Source organism: Notolepis coatsorum (genome assembly GCF_963971535.1).
Source record: "Notolepis coatsorum genome assembly, chromosome: 5".
Taxonomy (NCBI): Eukaryota; Metazoa; Chordata; class Actinopteri; order Aulopiformes; family Paralepididae; genus Notolepis; species Notolepis coatsorum.
Genome location: NC_140169.1, coordinates 96,694,308 through 96,719,434, shown reverse-complemented (window position 1 = coordinate 96,719,434; position 25,127 = coordinate 96,694,308). Strand labels below are relative to the sequence as shown.

The 25,127-nt window shown below is 44.3% G+C and overlaps 1 protein-coding gene across 1 annotated transcript in view; it reads right to left on the bottom strand.

Annotated features, from left to right (window-relative positions):
* The window catches only part of ttc13 (tetratricopeptide repeat domain 13), a 93,368-nt gene that overhangs the window by 30,268 nt on the left and 37,973 nt on the right, over positions 1-25,127 (bottom strand). The window contains exons 10-11 of the mRNA XM_084313740.1: positions 19,507-19,648; positions 10,340-10,514 (exon numbers count right to left, since the gene is read on the bottom strand). Coding sequence (XP_084169866.1) covers positions 10,340-10,514; positions 19,507-19,648 — 317 coding nt within the window. The remainder of the gene's footprint in view (positions 1-10,339; positions 10,515-19,506; positions 19,649-25,127) is intronic.

Genomic DNA, 25,127 nt, shown 5'->3' with positions numbered 1-25,127 from the left:
GTCCAATTGAAATTTTTTATATCGCCCCGATTGCCATCAAACTGTATTTCATCATCAATATAATGCATTTGGGGCTATAGATCACGTTCTGGAGAAAGCTGCAGAAAGAGATGAAAACATACTTATACATTAGACCATACTTTATGTGAATGAAAAAGTTTAACGTTGCTACACAATGAACAATACATATAGGACTTTGAATGGGCCCTAATAATGGCAATGTAGCAATAGAATTTAAAAAGTTATAGCCCTGCAAATAAGGGGAATTTCTCCATAGACAAATAGAGCCGGCAACCTATGGTATAATGAATTTAGCCTTAGGCAATCAAAGTGTTAACTTAATAAATAAAAACGAAAAATCGCTTCCGGTATGAGAGCAGACGGGTAACACACGTGCGATAGAGCTCCTGGTCAAATGAGCGAAAAAAACGGATAAAAAAATACCCGAAAAGTGATTAAAAATGAAAATGCACACGAGAAGTAAGGAAGAGACAACGATTGTGATGGAAAGAGAAATGGAGAACACACGAGAAGAGGAGAATTTGAAGAAACAGAGTCCCCGAAGCGAAGCCGAGAAGAGACAGGCGGAAGAAGGGGGAGGTCCCGCTGAGGCAGACACGGGAATGCCAGGATGGGCCGTGGTCATGCAGGCCGGGATATTGGAGAACATAACAGCGGCGATAAAACTGAACACGGACACGATAAGGAATGATATTGGGAAGCTACGGGAGGAATTGAGGAAGGAACAGGAGGACTTCAGAGGTGAAATGAATACAGAACTCAAAAGGGTGGAGGAGAAGATGGCTGAATAGGACAGAAACGTGACCGAGTTACAGACTAGGACGGCACAAGCGGAGGAATGGAACACAGAGATACACGAGGTATTAACATGTGCGATTCAGAAACAAGAACAGATGGAGACAAAGATGTCGGACATGGAGGGGAGGTCACGGAGAAATAACATCAGAATATGGGGATTGAAAGAAGGAGTCGAAGGGGAATCGGTGACCCATTATGTAGAAAAGCTTATCAAGGAGCAATGGAAGGATACGGGACTGGAAAAAATGGAGATTCAGAGGGCCCACAGGGCGTTGGCTCCGAGACCGAAACCGGACAGACCTCCGAGAGCGGTGATTATTAACTTTCTGAGATTTGAGATTAAGGAATTGATACTCAGAACCGCGTGGACCAAGAAGATTGAAATCGAAGGGAAAAGACTATCGTTTGATCATGATTACTCGACAGCGGTAGCAATAACACGCAGGTCCTACGCGGGACTGAAGAGAACTCTGAAAGAAAACGGAATGAGATTCCAATCACCCATGACCTCGCTAAGGATTCACTGGGAGGAAGGGACGGTGACGTACGCGACGGCACGAGAGGCGGCGCAGGAGATGAGACGACGGGGGATGCAGATGGCGGAGGACGGAGAAGGAAGGAGACAGGAGGACCAGACGCGGAGCCTGCAGCAGAGATTGGAGGGGGCACGCAGATGGACCAGAGTAGGAGACCGAAACCAGGGAGAGGAGGGAGGAGAGAGGAGAAGGCAGAGATGAAACGTGACAGACCGAGGGCGGAGACGGACGAGGAGGCCAGAGACGGAGAAGGAGGGGAGAGGAGGCGGGAGGAGGCGAACGGATGAGTACACGCACAAGAGATTGAAAAAACTATCCAAATAGAGACAAAATATAGAAACTGAAATAACATATGTATAAACACACATTCCCAGGTAGAGGCAGGATATAGAAATGAACATAACGTATACATGGACACATAATGGAAATATAACTAGGTATGATAGACGAGACACAGAACATACTGAAACAAATACATAGACACACGCTGCGAGTAACACAGTTGGAAGGGATTAAGGGGATAAATGGACATCACATAGAAAATAGAGGGGAGGAAAAGAAAGTAAAAAGGGGTACACAGGAGACACCACACGGGTTTGGGAGGAAGGAGGGGCATTGAAACATATGAGACACATTGAGAGGGACCTAGGAAAAGAGGGTCTTTGGTCAGAAGGAAGGACAGAGCGCTTTTGACCAGGAGCTCGACAGCAAAAAAAAAAACAGTAAGAAAGCTGGACAAATATGACGAGCGATTGGGGGTAAGGGTTTCAAACCCCCAAGCCGTCAGGAGGGGGCCTCTCGCTAGGAGAGCAATTACCCCTCACCCACCAGCAGGGGACAGGGGGGGACACAGGGACCCCCCGAACGCCTTGGGAGCACTTTATGTAAAGTTTATGTTTTTTATTTATGTTAATCATTATATGTATTCGGTGAAGAGAGCGGAGGCTCCAACCGGAGGGGGGAATGAATGTGACATGGGGGGGACTGACAGACGAAAGAAGAAGAAAGATGACAATGGTTAAAGGTATAAAAATGATGTCGTTAAACGTTAATGGAATGAATAAGGCAATAAAGAGGAGCAAAGTGATGTTGAAATGTAAAAAAAGTGAGATGGAAGTGATTTTTCTGCAGGAGACACATTTGGTAGCACAGGATCATGAGAAACTGAAGAGATTTGGATATGAAAATGCATACTATAGTTCCTTTAAACGGAACCCGAGGAGAGGAGTAATCACGTTAATCAAAAACAGTCAAATTTGAATTGATCAAGGAAGTAAAAGACAAGGAGGGAAGGTTTGTTCTGGTGAAGGGGAAAATGGAGGGCCAAATGGTTACGTTAGTGAATGTTTATGCACCCCCAGAGAGTGAGAGGGATTTATATGAGACCATTTTTGATATGATAGTGATGGAACTAGAAGGGATATTGATATGCGCGGGAGATTTCAACGTAGTACTGAATCACGACCTAGACACCACGAGTACTAGAAAAGGACGAGCACCCATCAGTAGATATAGGAATATTCAGATGACGGAAATGGGAATTACAGATGTTTGGAGGGGGATGCACGCCATGGACAGGGAATACACACATTACTCACACCCGCACGTGACATATGCGAGAATAGATTACTTTTTGATGACGACGGGGGACAGTTACAGGGCACGGGAGAGCAGAATAGGAGTAGCGGACATATCGGATCACAGTGCCATATATCTGACAGTAGATCTAGAAGGGAGACAGAGGAACACGATCTGGAGACTAAATGTAGGAATATTAAATAACAAGGGGGTGGTGAGTCAGATCAAGGAGGAGATAGCCAGATATAAGGAAGAAAATGACAACGGGGCGGTAGATCCGAACATTCTATGGGACACACTGAAGGTGGTGATAAGGGGGAAATTGATGGAGAAGACAGCAATGCTGAAGAAGGCCAGAACGGAGACATATCACAATCTGATAGGGAAGCTGAAGAAGCTAGAGGGGAGACACCAGATATCAAAAGAACAGGAAACGCTCTGAGAAATCAAAGAAGTAAAGGCCAGGATAAATAGGGAATTATTGACGGAAATAGAAAAGAAAGCGAGGTTCATGAAACAAACGTACTATGAAGGGGGACCAAAAGCGACCAGACTGTTGGGCTAGGAGAATTAGGAGGCAACAGAAGTTGAACATGATACACACGATAAGGGATACAAAGACTAATGAAATATTGAGGGACCCAGCTGAAATAGAGAGGACATTTAGAGAATACTATGAGAAATTATACACACAGCCAAAAGCAGCGGGAGAAGAGGAAATAGAAGCATATCTGGAGAAGCTAGAGTTACCATCGATAGGGAAAGAACAGAATGAAGAATTAAATAAAATAATTACGGAACAAGAACTGGAAGAGGCAATTAGTAGAGCTAAAAACAACAAGTCTCCGGGGAGCGACGGATTCCCATCGGAATTCTACAAGACATTTAGAACTGAATTAGCACCCATGTTAGGGGCGGCGTTCAGACACACGATGGAAGAGGGAAAAATGCCCCCCTCGTGGAAGGAAGCCATAATCACCACGATACCGAAGGAAGGGAAGGATAGGGAATTATGTAGTAGTTTCAGACCTGTGTCCATACTCAACGTGGATTACAAGATGTATACATCGATAATATCAAAGAGATTTGAGACGTTTATGCCAGACATTATAGATGAAGATCAAACTGGATTTATTAAAGGGAGACAGACACAGGACAACGTGAGAAAGACATTACACATAGTAGAGGAGATACAAAAACAAGGGGGTAGCGTGGTACTGATTAGCCTAGATGCAGAAAAAGCATTCGACAGTGTGAGCTGGACATTTTTATATAAAACATTGATGAGGTTCGGACTGAACGGGAGGGCGATGAAGATGATCAAGGCGCTATATCAAGAACCGACAGCGAGGGTTAAGGTGAATGGCAGCTTGACGGATAGAATCAGATTAGAGAGGGCTACCAGACAGGGTTGTCTCTCACCTACGCTCTTCGCCGTTTTCATAGAACCACTGGCACAACTGATCAGACAGACCGAGGACATTAAGGGAGTAAGGATAAAGGGAACGGAATATAAACTAGGCCTATTTGCAGACGACGTGATAGTATACATGAGGCAACCAGGCAAGAGCTTCCCGGCACTGATGGATCTACTGAAGGAATATGGCCACTACTCAGGATACAAACTAAACGTGACAAAGACACAGACCTTAACATGGAACTATACCCCAACGACGGAAATTAGAGAACAGTACGGGATAAGATGGGACATGGACAAGATTAAATACTTAGGGGTGAACATCGCGAGAGGGGTGGAGAAACTGTTTGAGGCGAACTATACACAGATAAATCAGAACATCAAGAGAGACTTAGAGAGATGGACAGTAATGCCCTTGGACTTCAATTCAAGAATAGAGGTCATTAAAATGAATATACTATCAAGGTTACTGTACCTATTCCAGTCACTACCGATACAAATACCACAGAATCAATTCAGGGAGTGGGACAGACTGATATCGAGATTCATATGGGCGGGGAGAAGACCACGGGTCAGATATAAAACACTACAACTACCAAAGGAAGAGGGAGGGATGGCAGTACCCAGCCTACAAGATTATTACTATGCAGCACAACTGAGAGCAGTGACGTGCTGGTGTAACGACAGATATGAGGCAAGATGGAAAGACATTGAAAAAGAAGGGGAGGGATACAAGGTACAAGCTCTGGTGGGAGATAGGGAACTATTTAAAGAAAAAGAGGGACTATTAGATCCAATCACCAAATGCACCTTGACCATATGGAACAGAGTAGTAAAAACACACAAATTGGAGAAGCAGTCAGGGGTCCTGAGATGGGTAGCACATGACAAGAGATTCAAACCAGGGAGGTTAGACCATGGATTCAGAAGGTGGGAGAGGGGGGGGGGGGGCAACAGCGATATGCAAAATGATAGAGAAGGGGGAAATGCAAACACTACAAAAATTAAAGGAGAAATTTGGACTAGAAAACAAGGACCACTTCAGATATCTACAGATTAGAGATTACTATAATAAAGAAATAAGAGGGGACAAGGAAGAAGAACAGAATGGAATAATTAGGATGATAGTAAGGGCATACGAAGGAGGGAAAGGAAGGGTAATATCAGCACTGTACCGGGCTATAATGACCAGCAAGGGACACACGACCGATTATATAAGGGAGAAATGGGAGAGAGAACTAGAGATGGGAATAACAGGGAAGGAATGGGGGAACATATGCGAGGTGCAACATTCAACAACAGGATCGAGGATATGGAAAGAATTTGGATGGAAAAACATAATCAGATTCTTTATAACCCCAGAGCTGAAGGGAAAATATGCACCAACACAAAGAGCATGCTGGAGGATGTGTGGGAAGGAGGGGGCAAATCACACGCACATATTCTGGGGATGTCAGAAGCTGAAGGGGTATTGGGAGGAGATAGGGGAGGCAATGATCAGAATATTAGGATACGGGTTACCACAAACAGGACTGGTGCTTTACTTAGGAGACCTGACACACAAGGGAATACAAGGGGGGGACAAATATCTAATAAAGATAATGTTGATAGCGGCCAGAAAAGCAATAACGAGACTGTGGTACAAGGAAGACCCACCGACAATAGCACAATGGGTAGGAATAGTGGAAGAAATACAGGATATGGAGAGGATAACACACATGCTGAGGTTACAGGAAGAGAAATTTGGGGAAAGATGGGGAAAGTGGGAGGATTATAAAGGGAACGAAAGCGACATCACAGAGGAAGAACCAAATGCAACACAAGAGGGCGAAGGGTAAAGGAGGAAAGAAGTTCAAGGAGGGTCTCTGAACCCATGTCACACACCTATGCTTTAGTTAGCATTTTCTATTTTTTTGGGGTATTACAATTGTTTTATGTTTTTATACTTTATTATTTATGTCTGTTTAACAGTGTTATATTAAGATTCAGGGATGATGTGGTTTGTGTATGGGTGAATCAAAAGGCAAAGTGAAAGTCAATAGCGACTGCTACCAGACATTGACCTGGGACTTATAGGAACCCAAGGGGGACAAAGTAGACTACCCTGGTACTTTGATTAATGTATACTCAGTAGATAGTAAATTATTATAACACTACCTCTTGCATACTGCACCTCATGTGACACTGTGAATAATGTGAATATTCCTCAGCTAGTCAGATAGTAAATTATATTGACCATATTGATCAAATTGTTTACACTGCCTGTGTTGTCTTTTACTACCTGTATACTGTGTTGTTTTACTACCTGTACCCCTCCCCCCTCCCCCCATGCTGCTATGATGCCTGAATTTCCCCAAGGGGATCAATAAAGGAATATCTTATCTTATCTTATCTTATCTTATAAAAAAAAAAAGAAAAAAAAAAAGGACGCAGGATAAGGGAAGAAAGAAGCTCAAGGAAGGTCTCTGGACCCATATCACACATGCATGCCTTAGTCAGTATTTAATATCTTTGAGTAGGAATTATATTTTTATACCTGTTTAAGGGAGGTACACAATCAGCTTTTGTATTAAGTACCTGGAAAACAACTGTAGTGGAACCAGACAACTAACCATGATACCCATGTAACCATTTATGTGCACTGTTTTTTTTTTTTTTATTGTGTTGTTAGTTTTTTTTTTTTGTAAGTGCTGTTTGTCTATAAATGTTAATAAAAATGTAAGTATAAAAAAAAAAAAAAAAAAAAAAATCTACTTATGTCCAATAGGCCTAAATAAATAACAGATAACGCGCATAAAACGAAGCAACAAGAGTATTTTTTATGAGGCTATTATTATTATCATTATTATTTTGCAACAAGATAGCCTACATAGAACATAAATAGCCTGTCTCAGACTGACTCACATAGTCGCGATTTATTTGTTCTCGTTGATGAAAAGCAGCATATAGATATGGTTGGGTGTCAGACGGGAGCACATGCAGCCACAATCAGCAGACTGACTTGGGTTATTTTTTCGGCCCATTGTGGGTCGCAGCTTAAAATCAACGCTCCTCTTAGGCCATGGTTACACAGACTGTTTTAGTTTTAGTTTTGTTGCTGTTTTGAATACGTTTGCTGTCCCTGTTAAATAGAAATACCGCTTTGGCAGGAAAACGCGTTGCCCTACTGACAGCGTTAAATTGTGTTTCCGTTTTGGAAAAACGCCAAAACTCGCCGACAACGCGTTGTGTAATCTGCGCGGAGCCATTGTTGCTCAACGCCCATGCGCAGTAGATACCGACATCTGCGTGCCCTCACCAACGTCCGGTGACAACAGAGCTGTCCCAAATAGCTGCAGCTACCATGTGTTGTCAAGTTATTGTTATAAGGACCCCAGTCCAAGCTACAGTCTGCATTCCCTTAACAATTGTTTGTATTAGGAGTGCACCGATGTATCGGTCGGGTATCGGTATCGGCCGATAAGTGCCTTGTTGACTGCAATCGGCCTATAAGCTCGAATGTGCCGATGGCAGTAGCCGATAAATAACTATCAATTTGTGTAGCGTCAAAAGACAAAAAAAAGTTCACTCGCGACCTACCTGCACAACGCCCGCCGTCCCCAGTCCCCCACACACACACACAAGCTACTGCATCAAAGTTACTACTTATGATTAACAAGGCATTCGTTTTGTGGCATTAACGTTATATACTTAGTGTTACACGTTCAATAACATCAGCATATTATTTACCCGAACATAGCAAGTAAGCAAGACATTACTCCGTTCATAGCTCAGTTCCATTCCGTTGCTCATTCCGTACCCAACTACCCATTCTGCAATCTGTTAATAAAGTTTTCAATCAGACAAATGTATAGAAAGGCTTTGTTTTATTATAACATTTGTTGCAGTAAAATCATTATGTCTCGTTTGGTCATCCTGTGGAGCGCTGGTCGGCGGGCAGCTAACGTATTAGCTACGGTAAGTTTGTTGTGCTCTCGCAAGCAGATCATTGCCGGAAGTAAAAAACTAATAAACGCCGATTGGTGGTAAGAACAGAATGAATGAATGAATGAATGAATGAATGAATGAATGAAAACTTTATTTAACAGATTGCAGAATGGGTACAATACAGTACGGCTCAATACATACAATTGTTAAGGGGATGCAGACCTGAGAAAGACGTTTGTCTTGTTTCCATCAGGGTCCCCCATTTTCAATTCATATAGACATAGACACAGCAGGAGGTGGGTGCTAGCGGTGTGACGTAATTGGCAGAATCGACTGTCAATCAAAATTTCATTGGTTGAGACTGCTTGAGAGCTCTGGTTGAGACAATAGTATCCAGCTGCAGCCCAGCCGGTAGACCATACTGGGAGAACTAGTATCTAGCTGCAGCCCTGTAGAACATACTGGGAGAGAGATAGTGCTATTTCTTGATGTTTCCTTTTTTTAAGTAAGTAAAGAGGCCTATGTTCATATCGGTCAGCACAATTTGTAACACAAATATACAGTAGTTTCATTAAAAAAAAAATATAAAAAAAAAATTATATATAAAAAAAAATATATAAAAAAAAATGTTGCCACAAATATCGGTATCGGTATCGGCCGATTGTGTTAGTTGAACAATCGGTATCGGTGGCAAATTTTCATATCGGTGCATCCCTAGTTTGTATTGAGCCGTATTGTATTGTACCCATTCTGCAATATGTTAAATAAAGTTTACATCCATTCATTCTGCTAGCATTAATGATTGCATGAGCAGCTGGCTAACGTGAGCTAACGTTAGCTACCAGACCCTGTTAGCTCAGAGCCCCTCTTTCAACATAACAAGCATTAAACAAAATGGCCCAGTCATCTATTCACCTTTGTTTAATACATGAGGCGTTGTCTCTAATGTTATCTAGCTACTGATATCATCCTGGTGCTGGCTGGCTAACTAACGTGAGCTAACGTTAGCTGATAGCCACAATGCTATACTGTTATACTGGCATATTCCATTCACATTAGCATGTAAGCTAACAAAATCGGCGCAGATGAGACTAAACTCCGCTTTTGGTGTTCAATTGTGTTGATGTTAGTTTTGTTTCATCAACAAATGAGAGGCAGAACACACAGTGAATGTATCCGTTTTGTTTATTGCACGTTCTTTGCTGAAAAATAAGTGCTACAGTGGCGAAATAGCTCAAGGAGGCATTTAAAGATGGCGGCTTGTATATTTTTTTTGCAGGAAGTGTATTGGCACATTTAAGTTCTGATTGGTTGAAAATTGCCTTCATGTTCGCCACCTACTGCCACCTACTGCTTTGGCATTGTACTACATCACTGTGCTCAGGAGGCAAAACGAAAATGCTCAGGTTGCAAAACAAATGTCAAACTCGGCTGCTTTGATTGATTGAAAACTTTATTAACAGATAGCAGAATGGGTACAGTACAGTACAGCTCAATACATACAATTGTTAAGGGGATGCAGACCAGAGAAAGACTTTCGTCTTGTTTACATCAGGGTCCCCCATTTTCAATTCATCGTAACATATATGACATACATGACATACAGATAGACAGTACTGCTACATCTATACATTTATGACATACCAGATTTGCAAATACAGTACTGTTTGTGATACAAAAAGAGTCCAGAGAAAAAAAAAGTATATACATTTGGCGTAGAAACTGTACATTGGATTGGGTAAGCGACCGGGAAAGCGAAACTCATTTTGAAAACGAAACTAAAAACACCCTAGGTGTAACCTCAGCCTTAGCCTGCATAATTTTGCAAGTTGCCATCGCTCGTTTTTCCCTCCTCGCTTATTTTCCAGACAGAGATGGTTGCCTCCTCGTCATAGTTATATTGCGCCCTCTATCTGTTCATTGAAACATGCTTTGAAAATACACCATTCTACCGACAGCTACAATGAAATAAGAAACAGACATTGTAACATATCATCAACATATCAAAGTTGTGTGTGTGTGTGTGTGTGTGTGTGTGTGTGTGTGTGTTTCGAGTCCTCACCTCTGAGGTATTTGACTTTGAGGTATTCAGAGCTGGCCTTCTGGCCCAGCAGGGGGTCGTTCAGCATAACTTTGGTCTGGGCCTTGATGCCCTCGTAGAACTGACCCATCGCCACATGACTCAGACCCTTCATGTACTGACAGACCTCATTGTAGGGCTCCAACTGAAGACACCTCTACAGGAGGGAGAGAGAGAGAGAGACACAGAGAGTGACATTTACATTTAGCTGATGCTTTTATCCAAAGCGACTTACAAGTTCTGTACGAAGTCAACAGGAATGGTACAACTTTCAGCTGAGTAACAATGTTCATCAAAGTGTTGAAACTTGTTTGCTGCAGTGTTGAGTGCATAGTTGTAAAGACATTAGTATATTAGGAAGAGTGCATGATAGTAGAAGACAGTAAGAAGGTTAGTGTTTTTTTTTCCTTCTGGTTTCAGATATTGATTGTCTTTAGTTGACGGCCAAACGATTGTGGTCGGGTTTCGGCTGTCCTAACTGTGGTGAGGAGTTCGTTCCACCATTGTGGAGCAAGGCCAAAGAATAGGCGGCTTCTCTTTGATGATGACCCTCCCGGAGCTCGAATAGGAGTGGGTCTGAGGCGGCCAGAAGATGTAGAGTGGAGGGGTCTTGAAGGTGTGTAGTTAGAGACCATTGAGCGGAGGTAGGTGGGAGCCGTTCCCTTCACTGAGCGATATGCCAGGTCAAGGACCTTTAAGCGGATTAGTGCTCATTACAGACACTCTTTTATTTATTTATTTTTAAACAAAAAAAATCAGCATTTTCCTTTCCCTATACGAATGGAGCACACAGATCTGTCAACCATCGTTATTGTATCCCCTAAATGTTCTACAGAATCTTTTTGAAATAAAAATAAATATCTGTCAACCATTCTACCGTCGGCAATAGGCGGTGCTCATGCAGTAGATTTTAATGCAATTTCCTGATGAAGTGCTGTTCTGTTATCTGCCACCAGGAGACGCAAAGCCTGACAGAATGCTGTGATGTCGTTCCCGAATTGTACCGGCAGTCAGGCAGAGTGATGAGAGAGTGGAGCCAGACAGTTTTTAGACCCCTCTCTCCCTGGACAACTTTAATATAAGGAAACGCGAAAGTGTATTGAACACCCGAATTGGACAATAAACAGTGAATATTACGCTGTGGTCAGTGGCTTTCTTGTACGTGGATGTGGAACGGGAGAATCAAAGTTTGAGAACGTCCGAAGCTTATGGTATCAACGTGTTTTTGAAACTACAAGCAGTGTTGATAGGATAGCCACAGCACGTTCAGAAATAGGTCTCGAAAGGCATAGCACACAATGAAAAATATTTATTCATCAATTTGACATTCATAACTCATAATGAAGTTAAGACAACCTTCCTTTAGGCTTTTTTTTTTATCTACTTTTTCTCCCCATTTTTTTATTTTTTCTCCCATCCCAATTTCGTATTATCCAATTCTTCCCTCCCCTGTCTCGAACGTTGCTAGACCATGCCTCCCACTGGTCGGCTGCAATGTGGACAAAGCCTTGCATCACGTGTCCCCTCCGGTACACGAGGAGGCAGCCATCGCATCTTTTCACCTGTACAGCGCGATCTCTCAGTGGCGAGGAGTAGCATGTGGGAGGCTCACGCTGCCCCCGATACTTCCTGATTCTGCTGTACAGGCGCACCAACCGACCTGTAGGAGTCGCTGTCCACATCGTCCGATCCCCACCCACCGGCTTTCCCACCCCTAATACTGCCAATTGTATTAGTATGAACGACCAGCCAAGCCGGAAGTAGCGCAGAGAGCTGGGCTCGAACCCAGCATCTCCTGCGTTAGTGGCGAGCGCCTTGCCCTCCAAAGTCAAATAGTGCTGTCAAAAAAGTTATCGCTGATCAGTCGAATCCATTCAAATCAGGGCTGCCCCTCGCATAATGTGTTCAACAGTCGTACTATTTATTTTTCACGTGAATCCATTGATCATTTTGATTAGGCTAACTAAAGTAGAGGACGAGGATTGTATTTTCTTTTCTCAGATCAGCTGTAATGATGCAGAAAGTTGCGTTGAAGAAGGTTGGTGTGTGTATGTTTCCCCAACATTAACATTATTGGGGCAAACAAGAAAAAATATTAACATTTTCCGCCTATTGTAAAGACCCTGCTGTGTTACAAACTTGTCATTTATCCGTGGTTTTGTTTCGGACACCTGTAGTAAAGGCGAGGGAAGGAGGGGAGAAACAAGTTGCTCCGTTCTCCGCTTGTCATCATGCCCTTACAAGCGTCAACGTTTTATTTATCATCCGAATTTGAGGATAAAATAGAAATATTCTTAAAGTCTGTTTGCAACTTGCGAAGCATTAGTGAACGGATCAGATTTAATATATTTAACATTTTAAGCATTTTATGAGCAAACAAAATTAATTTCAATTGGACATTAGATTCATTATATCAAGCGGAGAACGAAGCAATTGAACAACCTTGGCACAGGGCTGTTTCTCCTCCCTCTCCTCTCCTGTACTACAAAACCATGGATGAATGACAAGTCTGGAGACCTATTTCAGAACGTGCTGCCTATTCTATCCACGCTGCGTCTCCATCTATCCAACTCGGGAGCGCAGCATCACAACATTCTGTCTGAATGCACACACTTTTTTTTTTATACACTTTTTCTCCTCCATTTTTAAATTTTTCTCCCATCCCAATTTTGCCGTGCCAATCCATTGATCATATTGATTAGGCTAACTAAATAGAGGACGAGGATTGTATTTATTTTCTTGGATCAGCTGTGATGATGCAACTTGCGGGAGAGAAAGTCGGGAGAGATGAGAAGTAAAATGGATGTGGGTGTAACCTGGTGTAACCCGAGCACCCCTACTGGTTGAGTATCCGGTAACTACCTGGCCACTGTCTTGCTGCCAGCGGCAAGGGAGGCGCTCTACTGTGCTAATACACTAGGCAGAATTTCAGAAAATGTGCTTGTATAAAGTGCTGAAGGCATTTCGTGTTTATTTTTGGTACACAACATTTCTAGGGGTATTAAGGGGTGCTGAATCCAAATTTGCTGTATACCAAGCTCAAAAATGTAAAATAAGGCCTCAAAATTGAGAAATCCAACATGGCCGCCAGCACCAGGCCCTCTCTCCACAAAAACAGGTGCTAAACCCACAGTTTTTATTCTACTTTGCACAGAACATCTGCACCTATGGAGGAAGAGAGTAGGAATATAGCTGGGGTGCAACCATGAGTAACAGGGTGTTTTTGACTGTCTAACTGTAATCTTTGTATAGGTGAGGATAAAAAAGACATTTCTTCAGTGTTTGCAGGAATACGACAGCAATTTGGTAATAACTGTACAGTGTTGGACACCAACATTAGAATCCCCCCAAGTCTTAGCTTTCTTCAGGCACCAAGTTTATGCAAGTAGCTCTTATAGATCTGGATATATAAGCATTTTAATGTAAGCATGCTGTTTTAGGCGAATTTTCTAAAAATAAATGGTGGGGCTTAATGAGTTAAGTGTGACTACACAAGGTACAAACCAGAATTAAATGTGCTTTTGTAAGTTTTCTTATATACATCAACAAGGACGTAGTCACACCGGAGATTCAAGAATCCATACTTGGCGCAGAACACCTTGGACAGGCACAACTGAACATGTTTGTGGACAAACGTTTGTGTGAACCTCCAGATAGTGACCAGCACCTGAACCTGAAATCACCCATTCGAAAGAACAAAGCCAAGACATTTGCCTCTTTGTATGAAGTTGTGCAATTTTCCAAGAACAAGCAAAACACCATCAAAGTGGACAGGCAGATTCTACAAAGGCTCATCACAGCTTACAGAGCAGGTCGTAAGGTAGACCTTGACAATATCCTCCAGCATGAGCTCATGCCCATCACGCCATCTCTGGCCACAACTAACGGGAGTCTACATTCCACCAACAAGTCTGTGTTAGCAAATATACTGACGAAACAAGTTAAAACCCCTGCAGATCTTACCCTTCAGGGACCCAGCTGCCTGGTCATTGATGGCCAAGCTCTGGTAATGGCACTCGGAAAGCCACCTGACACTACAACATTTGGTGACTATGCCAACAAGTTCACTGACACAGTGTTGAAGATGGGAGCAAAATACCAGAGGGTAGATGTCGTCTTTCACAGATACCATGACCAATCCATCAAAACAGGCACAAGGGTGAAACGCAAACAGCGCCACAGACCAGTACGTCGTGAAATCAAAAACAAGTCTGTTCCACTTCCTGCCGATTGGTCGAGCTTCATGGCCCTTGAAGACAACAAATCAGATATCGCTCAACTACTCTCAAACCACCTGATAGAACACAGCCCGGATGATGAACCTGTAGTTGTAGTATCAGAGAGGTTTGCTGAAGCGACAACTGTCAAGTCAACAGATCCAGATCTTGAAGTCTCCTCTCTGAGTGCTGACCATGAGGAAGCTGATACACGTCTGATTTTCTCATCCAGGCTCCAGTGGAAACAATCGTCGTGTCAGCGCGTGACACAGATGTGCTGCTTCTACTCTTGGCTCACTATGACAGAATCCGATGTACGCATCTCTACATGAAAGCTGGATCTCTACATCTCTACATCCACCTGCAAGACTGTATACTCTAGACTGTTTGTCGTTAACAGAATTGTGAACATAATGCCTATAACAGAGAGAAAAAAAGGAATGAAGGAACAGAATAAATCACTGTAAGGACAATTGTATCATGTGTTCGAATATACTTGTACGGGAGCTGGCTATAATCTTTTAATTATCTTCTACTCTATTCTATTCAGGAAGAGTCACATGGCATGTATCGAAGCATGCAACTGTAAGAAAGTCAACACCTGCCGGAACACTGAGGAAGAGTGTGAATAAGCTGTCACTGTAAGGATTACTGTAACAAGTATTCAAACGTACAGAGGAAGATTCCGGTAAAAAGCGGGAAGGTGGAATAGCTTTCATGTTGAACAACAATTGGTGTGATCCAGGCAACGTGAAGGAGCTTTCAAACCACTGCTCCCCAAACCTGGAGTATATATCCATCAAGTGCCGGCCATTCTTTCTCCCGAGAGAATTAACGTCGGTCATTCTGATCGGAGTGTATATTCCACCACAAGCAAACACAGGCGACGCGCTCTCCAAGCTCCACAACGAGGTAAACAAGCTCCAAGCAGCTAACGTTGACGCTGCTATTGTGGTTGTGGGTGATTTCAATAGCGCTAATCTGAGAAAAGTGCTGCCAAAATTCTACCAGCATGTGACTTCTTCTACCAGAGGCGGGAATATTTTAGACCATTGCTACTCGCAATTTAAGAGCGGTTAAAAATCACATGCTGCCAGTCCTTTCGGCAAGTCAGATCACGACGCCATCTTTCTTGTACCGCAGTATAAACAAAGTCTCAAGCGCATTCCTGTAGTATCGCGAGAGGTGAAGCGCTGGACGGTGGCGTCGGAGGAGACGCTCCAAGCTGCACTAGAATGTACAGACTGGGGGGTGTTCCGCGATAACACATAATATTAATGACTACACGGAAACAGTGCTGGACTTTGTTTGTACTTTGGTAGAAGAAACAATCCCCTCTACCACAATTAGAGTTTACCCAAACCAAAAGCCCTGGGTAGACAAATCCGTCCGTGAAGCTCTGAAGGCGTGCACCTCAGCAGACAACGCCAGGCTTGTGACAGGCAACATGAATGACCACAAGGTGGTGAGATACAATGTTAGGAGGACAGTAATAGAAGCAAAAAGGCGCTACAGGGATTCAATTGAACTTCAATATGAACAGGCTGACTCTAGAGCTATGTGGCAGGGCCTCAGAACGATGACAGATTACAAAGGCACCTCCCTCAAACTGAACAGTGACATCCAACTGGCAAATGATCTCAATACCTTCTATGCGAGGTTTGAGGCTGGGAATAACAGCACCAGCCTACAAACCACTGCAATGGAGGAGGGGGGGGGGACACTGCTGATGGAGACTCAGTGTTCAGGATAACAGAACATGAGGTGAGGAGGACGTTTAAGAAAGTGAATATCAGGAAGGCAGCAGGTCCGGACGGTATCCCCGGCCGCGTCCTAAAAGTCTGTGCCGACCAACTGGCCCCGGTATTCACTGACATATTTAACCTGTCCTTAGAACAAGCTGTCATCCCCACCTGTCTGAAGAAGTCCACCATTATCCCTGTACCCAAAAAATCCAAGCCAGCTTGCCTCAACGACTACCGCCCTGTAGCTCTCACCTCCATAGCCATGAAGTGCTTTGAGAAGCTAGTGAAGGGCTACATCTGTTCCTTCCTACCCATCAACCTGGACCCCCTGCAATTTGCATACCGCCCCAACAGGTCCACGGAGGACGCCATAGCCCATGTGCTGCACACAGCAGCATCACACCTGGACAAGAGGCAGGGGGACTATGTGAGAATGCTATTCATCGACTACAGCTCAGCATTCAATACCATAGTCCCCTCCAAAGTCATAGCCAAGCTCAGGGACCTGGGCTTGAACTATGACCTCTGCCAGTGGGTCTTGGACTTCCTGACGGGCAGACCCCAGGTGGTGAGAGCAGGCAACTGCACCTCCTCATCCAGCACTCTCAACATAGGGGCCCCCCAGGGCTGTGTCCTGAGTCCCCTCCTCCACTCCCTGTACACACATGACTGTGTGGCACAGCGGAACAACAACACAATCATCAAATTTGCTCACGACACAGTAGTGGTGGGCCTGATCTCTGCAAACGATGAGAGGGCCTACCTGGAAGAGGTTAAGGTTCTAGCGGGATGGTGTCAAGAGAACAGCCTCTCCCTGAACATCAGCAAAACAAAGGAGATGATTGTGGACTTTAGGAGGTCGGGGTCAGGGACTACAGCCCCCTCAGCATCGACGGGGCACCGGTTGAGAGAATGAACAGTTTTAAGTACCTCGGAGTCCACATATCCGAGGACTTGACATGGACCACACACATTGACAGTGTTATCAAGAAGGCACGACAACGCCTCTACTTCCTTAGGCGCTTAAGGAAGTTCAACGTGAGTCAGAAGATCCTCAAGAACTTCTACTCATGCACAATAGAGAGCATCCTGACTGGCAATATCACCTCCTGGTTTGGGAATAGCACTGCACAAGACCGCAGCAGACTACAGAGAGTGGCCCGTTCAGCCGAATGCACAATTGAAGGTGGGCTTCCCACTCTCCAAGACATTTACAACAAGCGGTGCATGGGCAAGACTAAGAGAATAATCAAAGACTCCAGCCACTAAAACAACTGCCTCTTTGAACTGCTGCGATCAGGCAAGCGATACCGGAGTCTCCATGGCAAGCACAGAGAGACTCAGAAGGTGCTTCTATCCCCAGGCCATCAGGATGCTCAATGAATGAACAATGAACAATAAGCAAACCATCAACACACCCACAGCGCACATACACTCACTTAAATAAACAACACATTGTATCACCCACTTTACCACTTTAGACACAATTTACACTTTATATTTATATTATTGGTAAGGAAATTGCACATCATTCTCATTCCTTATTGCACCTCACCACTACAAGGTGGCACCACAAGCTAAGCTATACCTCACCATTTTTGTACCAGCTTGCACAGAAAGACTCAGAAGAAGCTTCTATCCCCAGGCCATCAGGCTGCTAAACGAACAATAATCGCTAAACGAACAATAATCACTATGCAACAACCATCAAATGCACACAGCACACACACCCACACGCACACACTCACTCAAACAAACAACACACTGCAGCACCCACTCTCCACACTTTAGATCACACAAACACACTTACACTTTATATTTATTGATAAAGGATTTGCACTACAACTCGTACACCTACTGTGAATTGTACCTAAATTGCACCTCGTCCCATTTCTCCATTTCTGCCTTGCACTATATAGTATTGTATATAGTATTGTATATTAGTACACTCGTCCCATTTCTCCATTTCTGCCTTGCACTATATAGTATTGTATATAGTATTGTATATTAGTACACTGCACAGTATTGTATATTGTATGGTAACTACGTCTATTCTGCATCGAACATTGTACATAATGTCTAAACTGAACACTGTGACCTTTTTTTTACTTCTAATTTTACTATGTTTTTATTTCATACTTATCTTGTCTTGCACAGTCTCTGGAGCGCAACAGTAAGAAGCATTTTGTACAAAAGTATTCTGTACTTCTGTATGACAACTATTAAAGAAACTTGAAACTTGAGCTGTACATACTGTATATATAGATACACTGAACAATTTTGTTGTTTACACTTGTTTACGTACTTGACTTCTTATTTTATACTTATTTTATACTATCTTGTTATTATCTAGCACACTCTCAGGAGCAACACAGAAAGAAACATTTCATGCAAAGTATTCTGTATTCTGTATGACAACTAATAAAGAAACTTGAACCTTCACTTATATTGATATGGTAAAATAATATTTTTATTTTATTATATTATAATCTATTCTATTCTATTCAGGAAAAGTGGCATTGGATGAATCATGCAACTGCAAGACACCTGCGACACCTGCCTGAATACGATTGATGACTGACAATAAATTACTGTACCTAAGCTACTGTATGCATATTAAGGACTATCTAATTTGCATAAATGGCATGTTGATTAAAAAAAATCAAGAGAAAAGAGTTTGATGAATAAATCCATGGCCTGGGATCATCCTGCTTTTCTTTCTTATTTGGTTGATGAGTTATGCATCAATAACGACCACCGTTTCTGCTATAAATATGAGTTTCAAGCAACATTTTCACAACCGATCTAAAATCAGGATATGATTTTAAATTCCTCATGTATGCAAACATATAAAAACACATTTCATTCATGTTTCTACCTTGTTTAGTCAAAAAGATATGCACTTAAATAGATTTCAGCCTGGCGCTGGCGGCCATGTTGGATTTCTCAATTTTGAGGCCTTATTTGACATTTTTGAGCTTGGTATACAGCAGATTTGGATTCAGCACCCCTTAATACCCTTAGAAATGTTGTGTACCAAAAATAAACACGAAATGCCTTCAGGGTTATGATTTTCTGAAAATTGACCCCGTCTATAACTGTGTAGCTCATGGAATGACCTCCAACAAGGAGAGGAGAAGAGTTGAGTAGAGAATGTCTGTGTGTGTGTGTGTGTGTGTCTCCATACCTTGAAGTTCCCTATGGCCTCCTGCAGTGATCCGTGGTGGTAGAGCATCATGCCTCTGAGCTGCAGAGACTGGATGTGGTTCTGATTCAACATCAGAGCCTTCTGGAAGCTCTCCATCGCTGCCTCGAAATCCCCCAGCTCTCTGACAGAGACACAGAGAGACCCATGTCACACATAGAATTGTTGATGGATATGTTTTTTTTTTAACCTTTATTTAACCAGGTAGTCCCATTGAGATACGAGATCTCTTTTGCAAGGGAGACCTGGCCAAGATAACAGCAATAAATAATGTACATTATTATTTGTATTATAATGTAATAATAATAATAATGTATTGATTGACTGCCTATAGAGAGATGAAGAGGTGTTCTTTCAACTCTGTATGGTATTTCTTTTTTTATCCATTGCCCATCCTGTTGTGCATTGGGATGCGTGTGTCTTTCCATATTGTTAGTGGTCTGACTGTACGTGTAGGAGCATCATAGCTGTCAACTCTCACGGTTTTACCGGGATTCTCCTGTTTTTTCGACCTCTGCACGGCCTCTTTACGGCTCACGGATTGGTACGTATTTTGTACTTATTATTATTTTATTTTTTTTACAAAATGGGTGCAATTCTCCTCCGTGACGACAGGTGGCAGCAGTGTAGATTGGACCGTTATCACAGGAAGTCAGACCGTTGCGACCAGAAGAAGACAGCGACCGGAGCTCAGAGCTCAGGGGAGAGAGTAGATGATGCACCGAGGCGGCCGCGGACCGAGGGTGTCAAATCAACTTAGCCAGTGTCTCTTGATTGCCCACTCTGTGGCTTTTGTCTCTGGAACAAAAGGTTTGCAAATCTTCTGTGGATAAAACAATACAAATGCAGGAATGTGTAAATGTGTTGGTTGGTGAACACTAACAGCCGTTTGCTCCTGCTCCTGCCATTCCTCCACGGATAGCATGCTTTCACTGACGCCCAATTTCCTGAATGCGATTTATACATATAAATAAATTGATCAGTTTTAAAAGTTGTCGTGAATTGTCATGGTATGACAAATACAGTTACTGGTAACTCGCAGGCATTGCAGAGATATTGAGGAAAAACACAAAATCGCATTGGCTTTTTTTCTCTAATTTTTCTCTGTAGAATGAATGAAAACTTTATTTAACAGATTGCAGAATGGGTACAATACAGTACGGCTCAATACAGACATACTACACAGACTTAATAGACACACACACTGTTCCAAAAATGATATTCCCATTTCCCACTGCTAAATTAATGACCATAGGTATTTTTTATAGCTTTTTCAGGAACATGGCATGTCTTTTTTTATCATGCATATCCTGTGTCTATATTTTTTTGCATTTTGCACAATCAATGCGGGCGTGACCACCTGCATTTCACTGTATGTGACAAATAAACCTCTTGATTCTTCTTGAGTTGCCGTATTAATATGTAGCCTACAGTGATGAAGGTATAAAGACACTGGTAATACATTGATTGATTGCTAACTAAGGCGCAGCTCTATTCAGATGCAAAAATACCCCCCCCCCCCCCCCCCACCTCTCCTCTGTGGAGAGTACAAACTGTTTCAAAACAGTTTTAAACACAGAATTCTTACAATTAGTTATTATATCTGTTCGCTGTTATACTAAATATGTTCTTCATGTTCTAAGTGGTTGCCTAGTGGAGATTTAGGATTCACTGACTGTAGACTGTAAGAAAAAAAGCTGCAAGAAAACTAAATGTCTGGCATCTATGGTTTCCAAATACTGTCAAATTACAGTAAAATCAAATGCATTTACAGATTACAACCTTTATTTAATGGTTAATATTTTGATAAAAGGTCATTTACTGTATTTTTATAGCATTTACACTCTACACAGTAGGAAAACAAAATAATACCGGTTTTGACCAGCAGATGGCAGCGACGAGGCAGCTCCATTGGGAGGGGGCGGGGCCGGGTGGGAGGGGGCGGGCTGAGGGGGTGGGGCCAGGAGAAGGGGCGGGGCTAAAACCTGCACGTTTTTTAAAAACCCAATGTTGACAGCTATGACAGCTATGAGGAGCATGGTTTAATGTTCTGACTGTAGGAGCATGGTTTAATGGTCTGACTGTACGTGTAGGAGCATGTTTTAGTGGTCTGACTGTAGGAGCATGTTTTAGTGGTCTGACTGTAGGAGCATGGTTTAGTGGTCTGACTGTAGGAGCATGTTTTAGTGGTCTGACTGTAGGAGCATGGTTTAGTGGTCTGACTGTAGGAGCATGGTTTAATGTTCTGACTGTAGGAGCATGGTTTAATGGTCTGACTGTACGTGTAGGAGCATGTTTTAGTGGTCTGACTGTAGGAGCATGGTTTAGTGGTCTGACTGTAGGAGCATGTTTTAGTGGTCTGACTGTAGGAGCATGGTTTAGTGGTCTGACTGTAGGAGCATGTTTTAGTGGTCTGACTGTAGGAGCATGGTTTAATGTTCTGACTGTAGGAGCATGGTTTAATGTTCCGACTGTAGGAGCATGGTTTAATGTTCCGACTGTAGGAGCATGGTTTAATGTTCCGACTGTAGGAGCATGGTTTAATGTTCCGACTGTAGGAGCATGGTTTAATGTTCTGACTGTAGGAGCATGGTTTAGTGGTCTGACTGTAGGAGCATGGTTTAATGTTCTGACTGTAGGAGCATGGTTTAATGTTCTGACTGTAGGAGCATGGTTTAGTGGTCTGACTGTAGGAGCATGGTTTAATGTTCCGACTGTAGGAGCATGGTTTAATGTTCCGACTGTAGGAGCATGGTTTAGTGGTCTGACTGTAGGAGCATGGTTTAGTGGTCTGACTGTAGGAGCATGGTTTAATGTTCCGACTGTAGGAGCATGGTTTAGTGGTCTGACTGTAGGAGCATGGTTTAGTGGTCTGACTGTAGGAGCATGGTTTAATGTTCCGACTGTAGGAGCATGGTTTAATGTTCCGACTGTAGGAGCATGGTTTAGTGGTCTGACTGTAGGAGCATGGTTTAATGTTCTGACTGTAGGAGCATGGTTTAGTGGTCTGACTGTAGGAGCATGGTTTAATGTTCCGACTGTAGGAGCATGGTTTAATTTAAACAAGATGGCGCCGCCCACGGCTGCCTTGGCGCTACAGTGTGCTGCGTTTTGTTTGTTCAGTGTTGTATCTGTGTCCTGTCTAACGTCCTACACCAAAGAAGAACTTCTGCACATCGGGTGTTCAAACCCATCGGACACTTTCCCAACACTACTCACCCGTTCCACGGATTTATTGGATATACTGGTCAGGGGGACTGCGTTCTTCGCCAGTGCTGTGCGCTGGATCAGACGGCAACGGGGAAGGAGAGGTGGCTGTCTGGTTCGCCTCCGGCGACGGGGCTCGCGGCCACCACTTCCCGGTATATTCCTCGGAAACGTGAACTCTTTACCAAATAAAATGGACGAACTCCGGTGGCTGGTTGCAGGAAACAAGGACTTCCACTCCACAGCTGTCTTTGCGTTCGTGGAGACCCATCTGAAGCCATCAGTCCCTGACGGGGCTGTACAGCTTGAGGGCTTTTCTGCGTTTCGTGCCGACAGGGACTTCGAGGCGGCGGGTAAGTCGCGTGGAGGGGGTCTTATGTTTTTTATTAACAATCGCTGGTGTTCCGATGTGACAGTGATTCACCAACACTGTTCCTCGGCTATTGAATCCCTCTTCATCCGCTGTCGTCCATTCTATTCCCCCCGTGAGTTCAACTCTTACATCCTCGTCTGTGTTTACATTCCTCCTGACGCTGACGTCACCGCAGCGGTAGACACACTAGCCGAACAGCTGACGAATGTTGAACGCAACCACCCGGACAGTTTTGTTGTTGTATTGGGGGATTTTAACCAGGCTCATCTGAGCCGGTCTCTCCCTAAATACAGGCAGCAAGTCACTTGCCCAACTCGGGGAGTGAACACTCTGGATCACTGCTACTGTACTATTCGGCAGGCCTACCATTCTGTCCCCCGTGCTGCACTGGGCAACAGTGATCATCTCATCCACCTGATCCCTCGCTACAGGCAGAGATTAAAACAATCAAAACCTGTAGTGCGGAGCTTCAGAGTGTGGTCCAGTGAGGCATGCGAGTGTCTCCGCGCCTGGCTGGAGAGGGCAGGCTGTGACCAGGACTTTGTTGAGTGGGCGGGGCCTGAGGCTGGTAACAACCTGGATGACTACACAGACACTGTGACATCCTTCATCAGCCTCGGCGAGGAGGTGTGTGTCCCCCTCCGCACTAGGAAGATCTACAACAACAACAAACCCTGGTTTTCAGCCCAACTCAGGCGGCTGAGGTCGGAGAAGGAGGTGGCCAGGCTCAGTGGTGATGCTCATCGGTTCAGGCAGGCCAAGTACAAGTTCGCCAAAGAGGTGAGGGAGGCGAAACTTCGCTTCTCAGAGAAACTGCGGCAGCAGCTCTCTGAGGGGAATTCCTCCTCCGTTTGGAAAGGCCTCAAGACCATTACAAACTACAAGCCGAAGTCACCACAGGCGCCTGATAACCTCCCCCTGGCGAATGAGCTAAACACATTTTACTGTAGGTTTGAGAAAGAGGTTCCCCTCCGCCCTCTTCCTTCACCCACTCGGTCACAACCTCCATCCCCCCACCCCAGTGCCCCCCCCACATCCCCCCCCCCCCTCTCTCTGTCAGTGTGAGAGAGGTGAAACGGCTGTTTTCCAGTCAGAATCCCCGGAAGGCGGCCGGCCCGGACTCTGTCTCCCCCTCTGCCCTGAAGCACTGCGCTGACCAGCTCGCACCGGTGTTTACCACCATTTTTAATGCATCGCTGGAGCTGTGTCACGTCCCAGCATGCTTCAAGGCCTCAACCATCATCCCCGTCCCCAAGAAGGCCAAGGTCACGGGCCTTAATGACTACAGACCTGTCGCCCTGACCTCTGTGGTCATGAAGGTCCTGGAGCGCTTTGTCCTGGCCCACCTGAAGCTCATCACAGATCCTGTGCTGGACCCGCTGCAGTTCGCGTACAGAGCCAACAGATCCACAGAGGATGCTGTGAACATGGCTCTGCACTACACGCTGGAACATCTGGACTACGCGGGCAACTATGTCAGGATCCTGTATGTGGACTTCAGCTCGGCCTTCAACACCATCCTTCCACCCATCCTGGAGCACCAGCTATCCCTGCTGCAGGTGCCGGCCTCCACTCGCAGGTGGATTACCGACTTCCTGTTCAACAGGTCTCAGCGGGTGAGGCTGGGGAAGAGCATTTCCAGCTCTAGGTCCACCAGCACCGGTTCCCCGCAGGGCTGCGTTCTATCCCCACTACTGTTCTCCCTGTACACAAACAGCTGTGCCTCTCTGCACCCCTCGGTCAAACTCCTGAAATTCGCTGACGACACCACCCTGGTGGGTCTCATCTCCAGGGGGGACGAGTCGGCCTATAGGAGGGAGATCGAGAGGCTGCAGAGCTGGTGCAGCTGCAACAACCTGGAGCTCAATGCTCAAAAGACAGTGGAGATGGTAGTGGATTTCAGGAAGAAAGCAGCCCTGCCCCCTCCCATCATACTGGGAGGCACTCAGGTGACCTCCGTGGAGTCATGCCGATTCCTCGGCATGACCATCTCCCGGGATTTGAAGTGGGAGCTCAACATCAC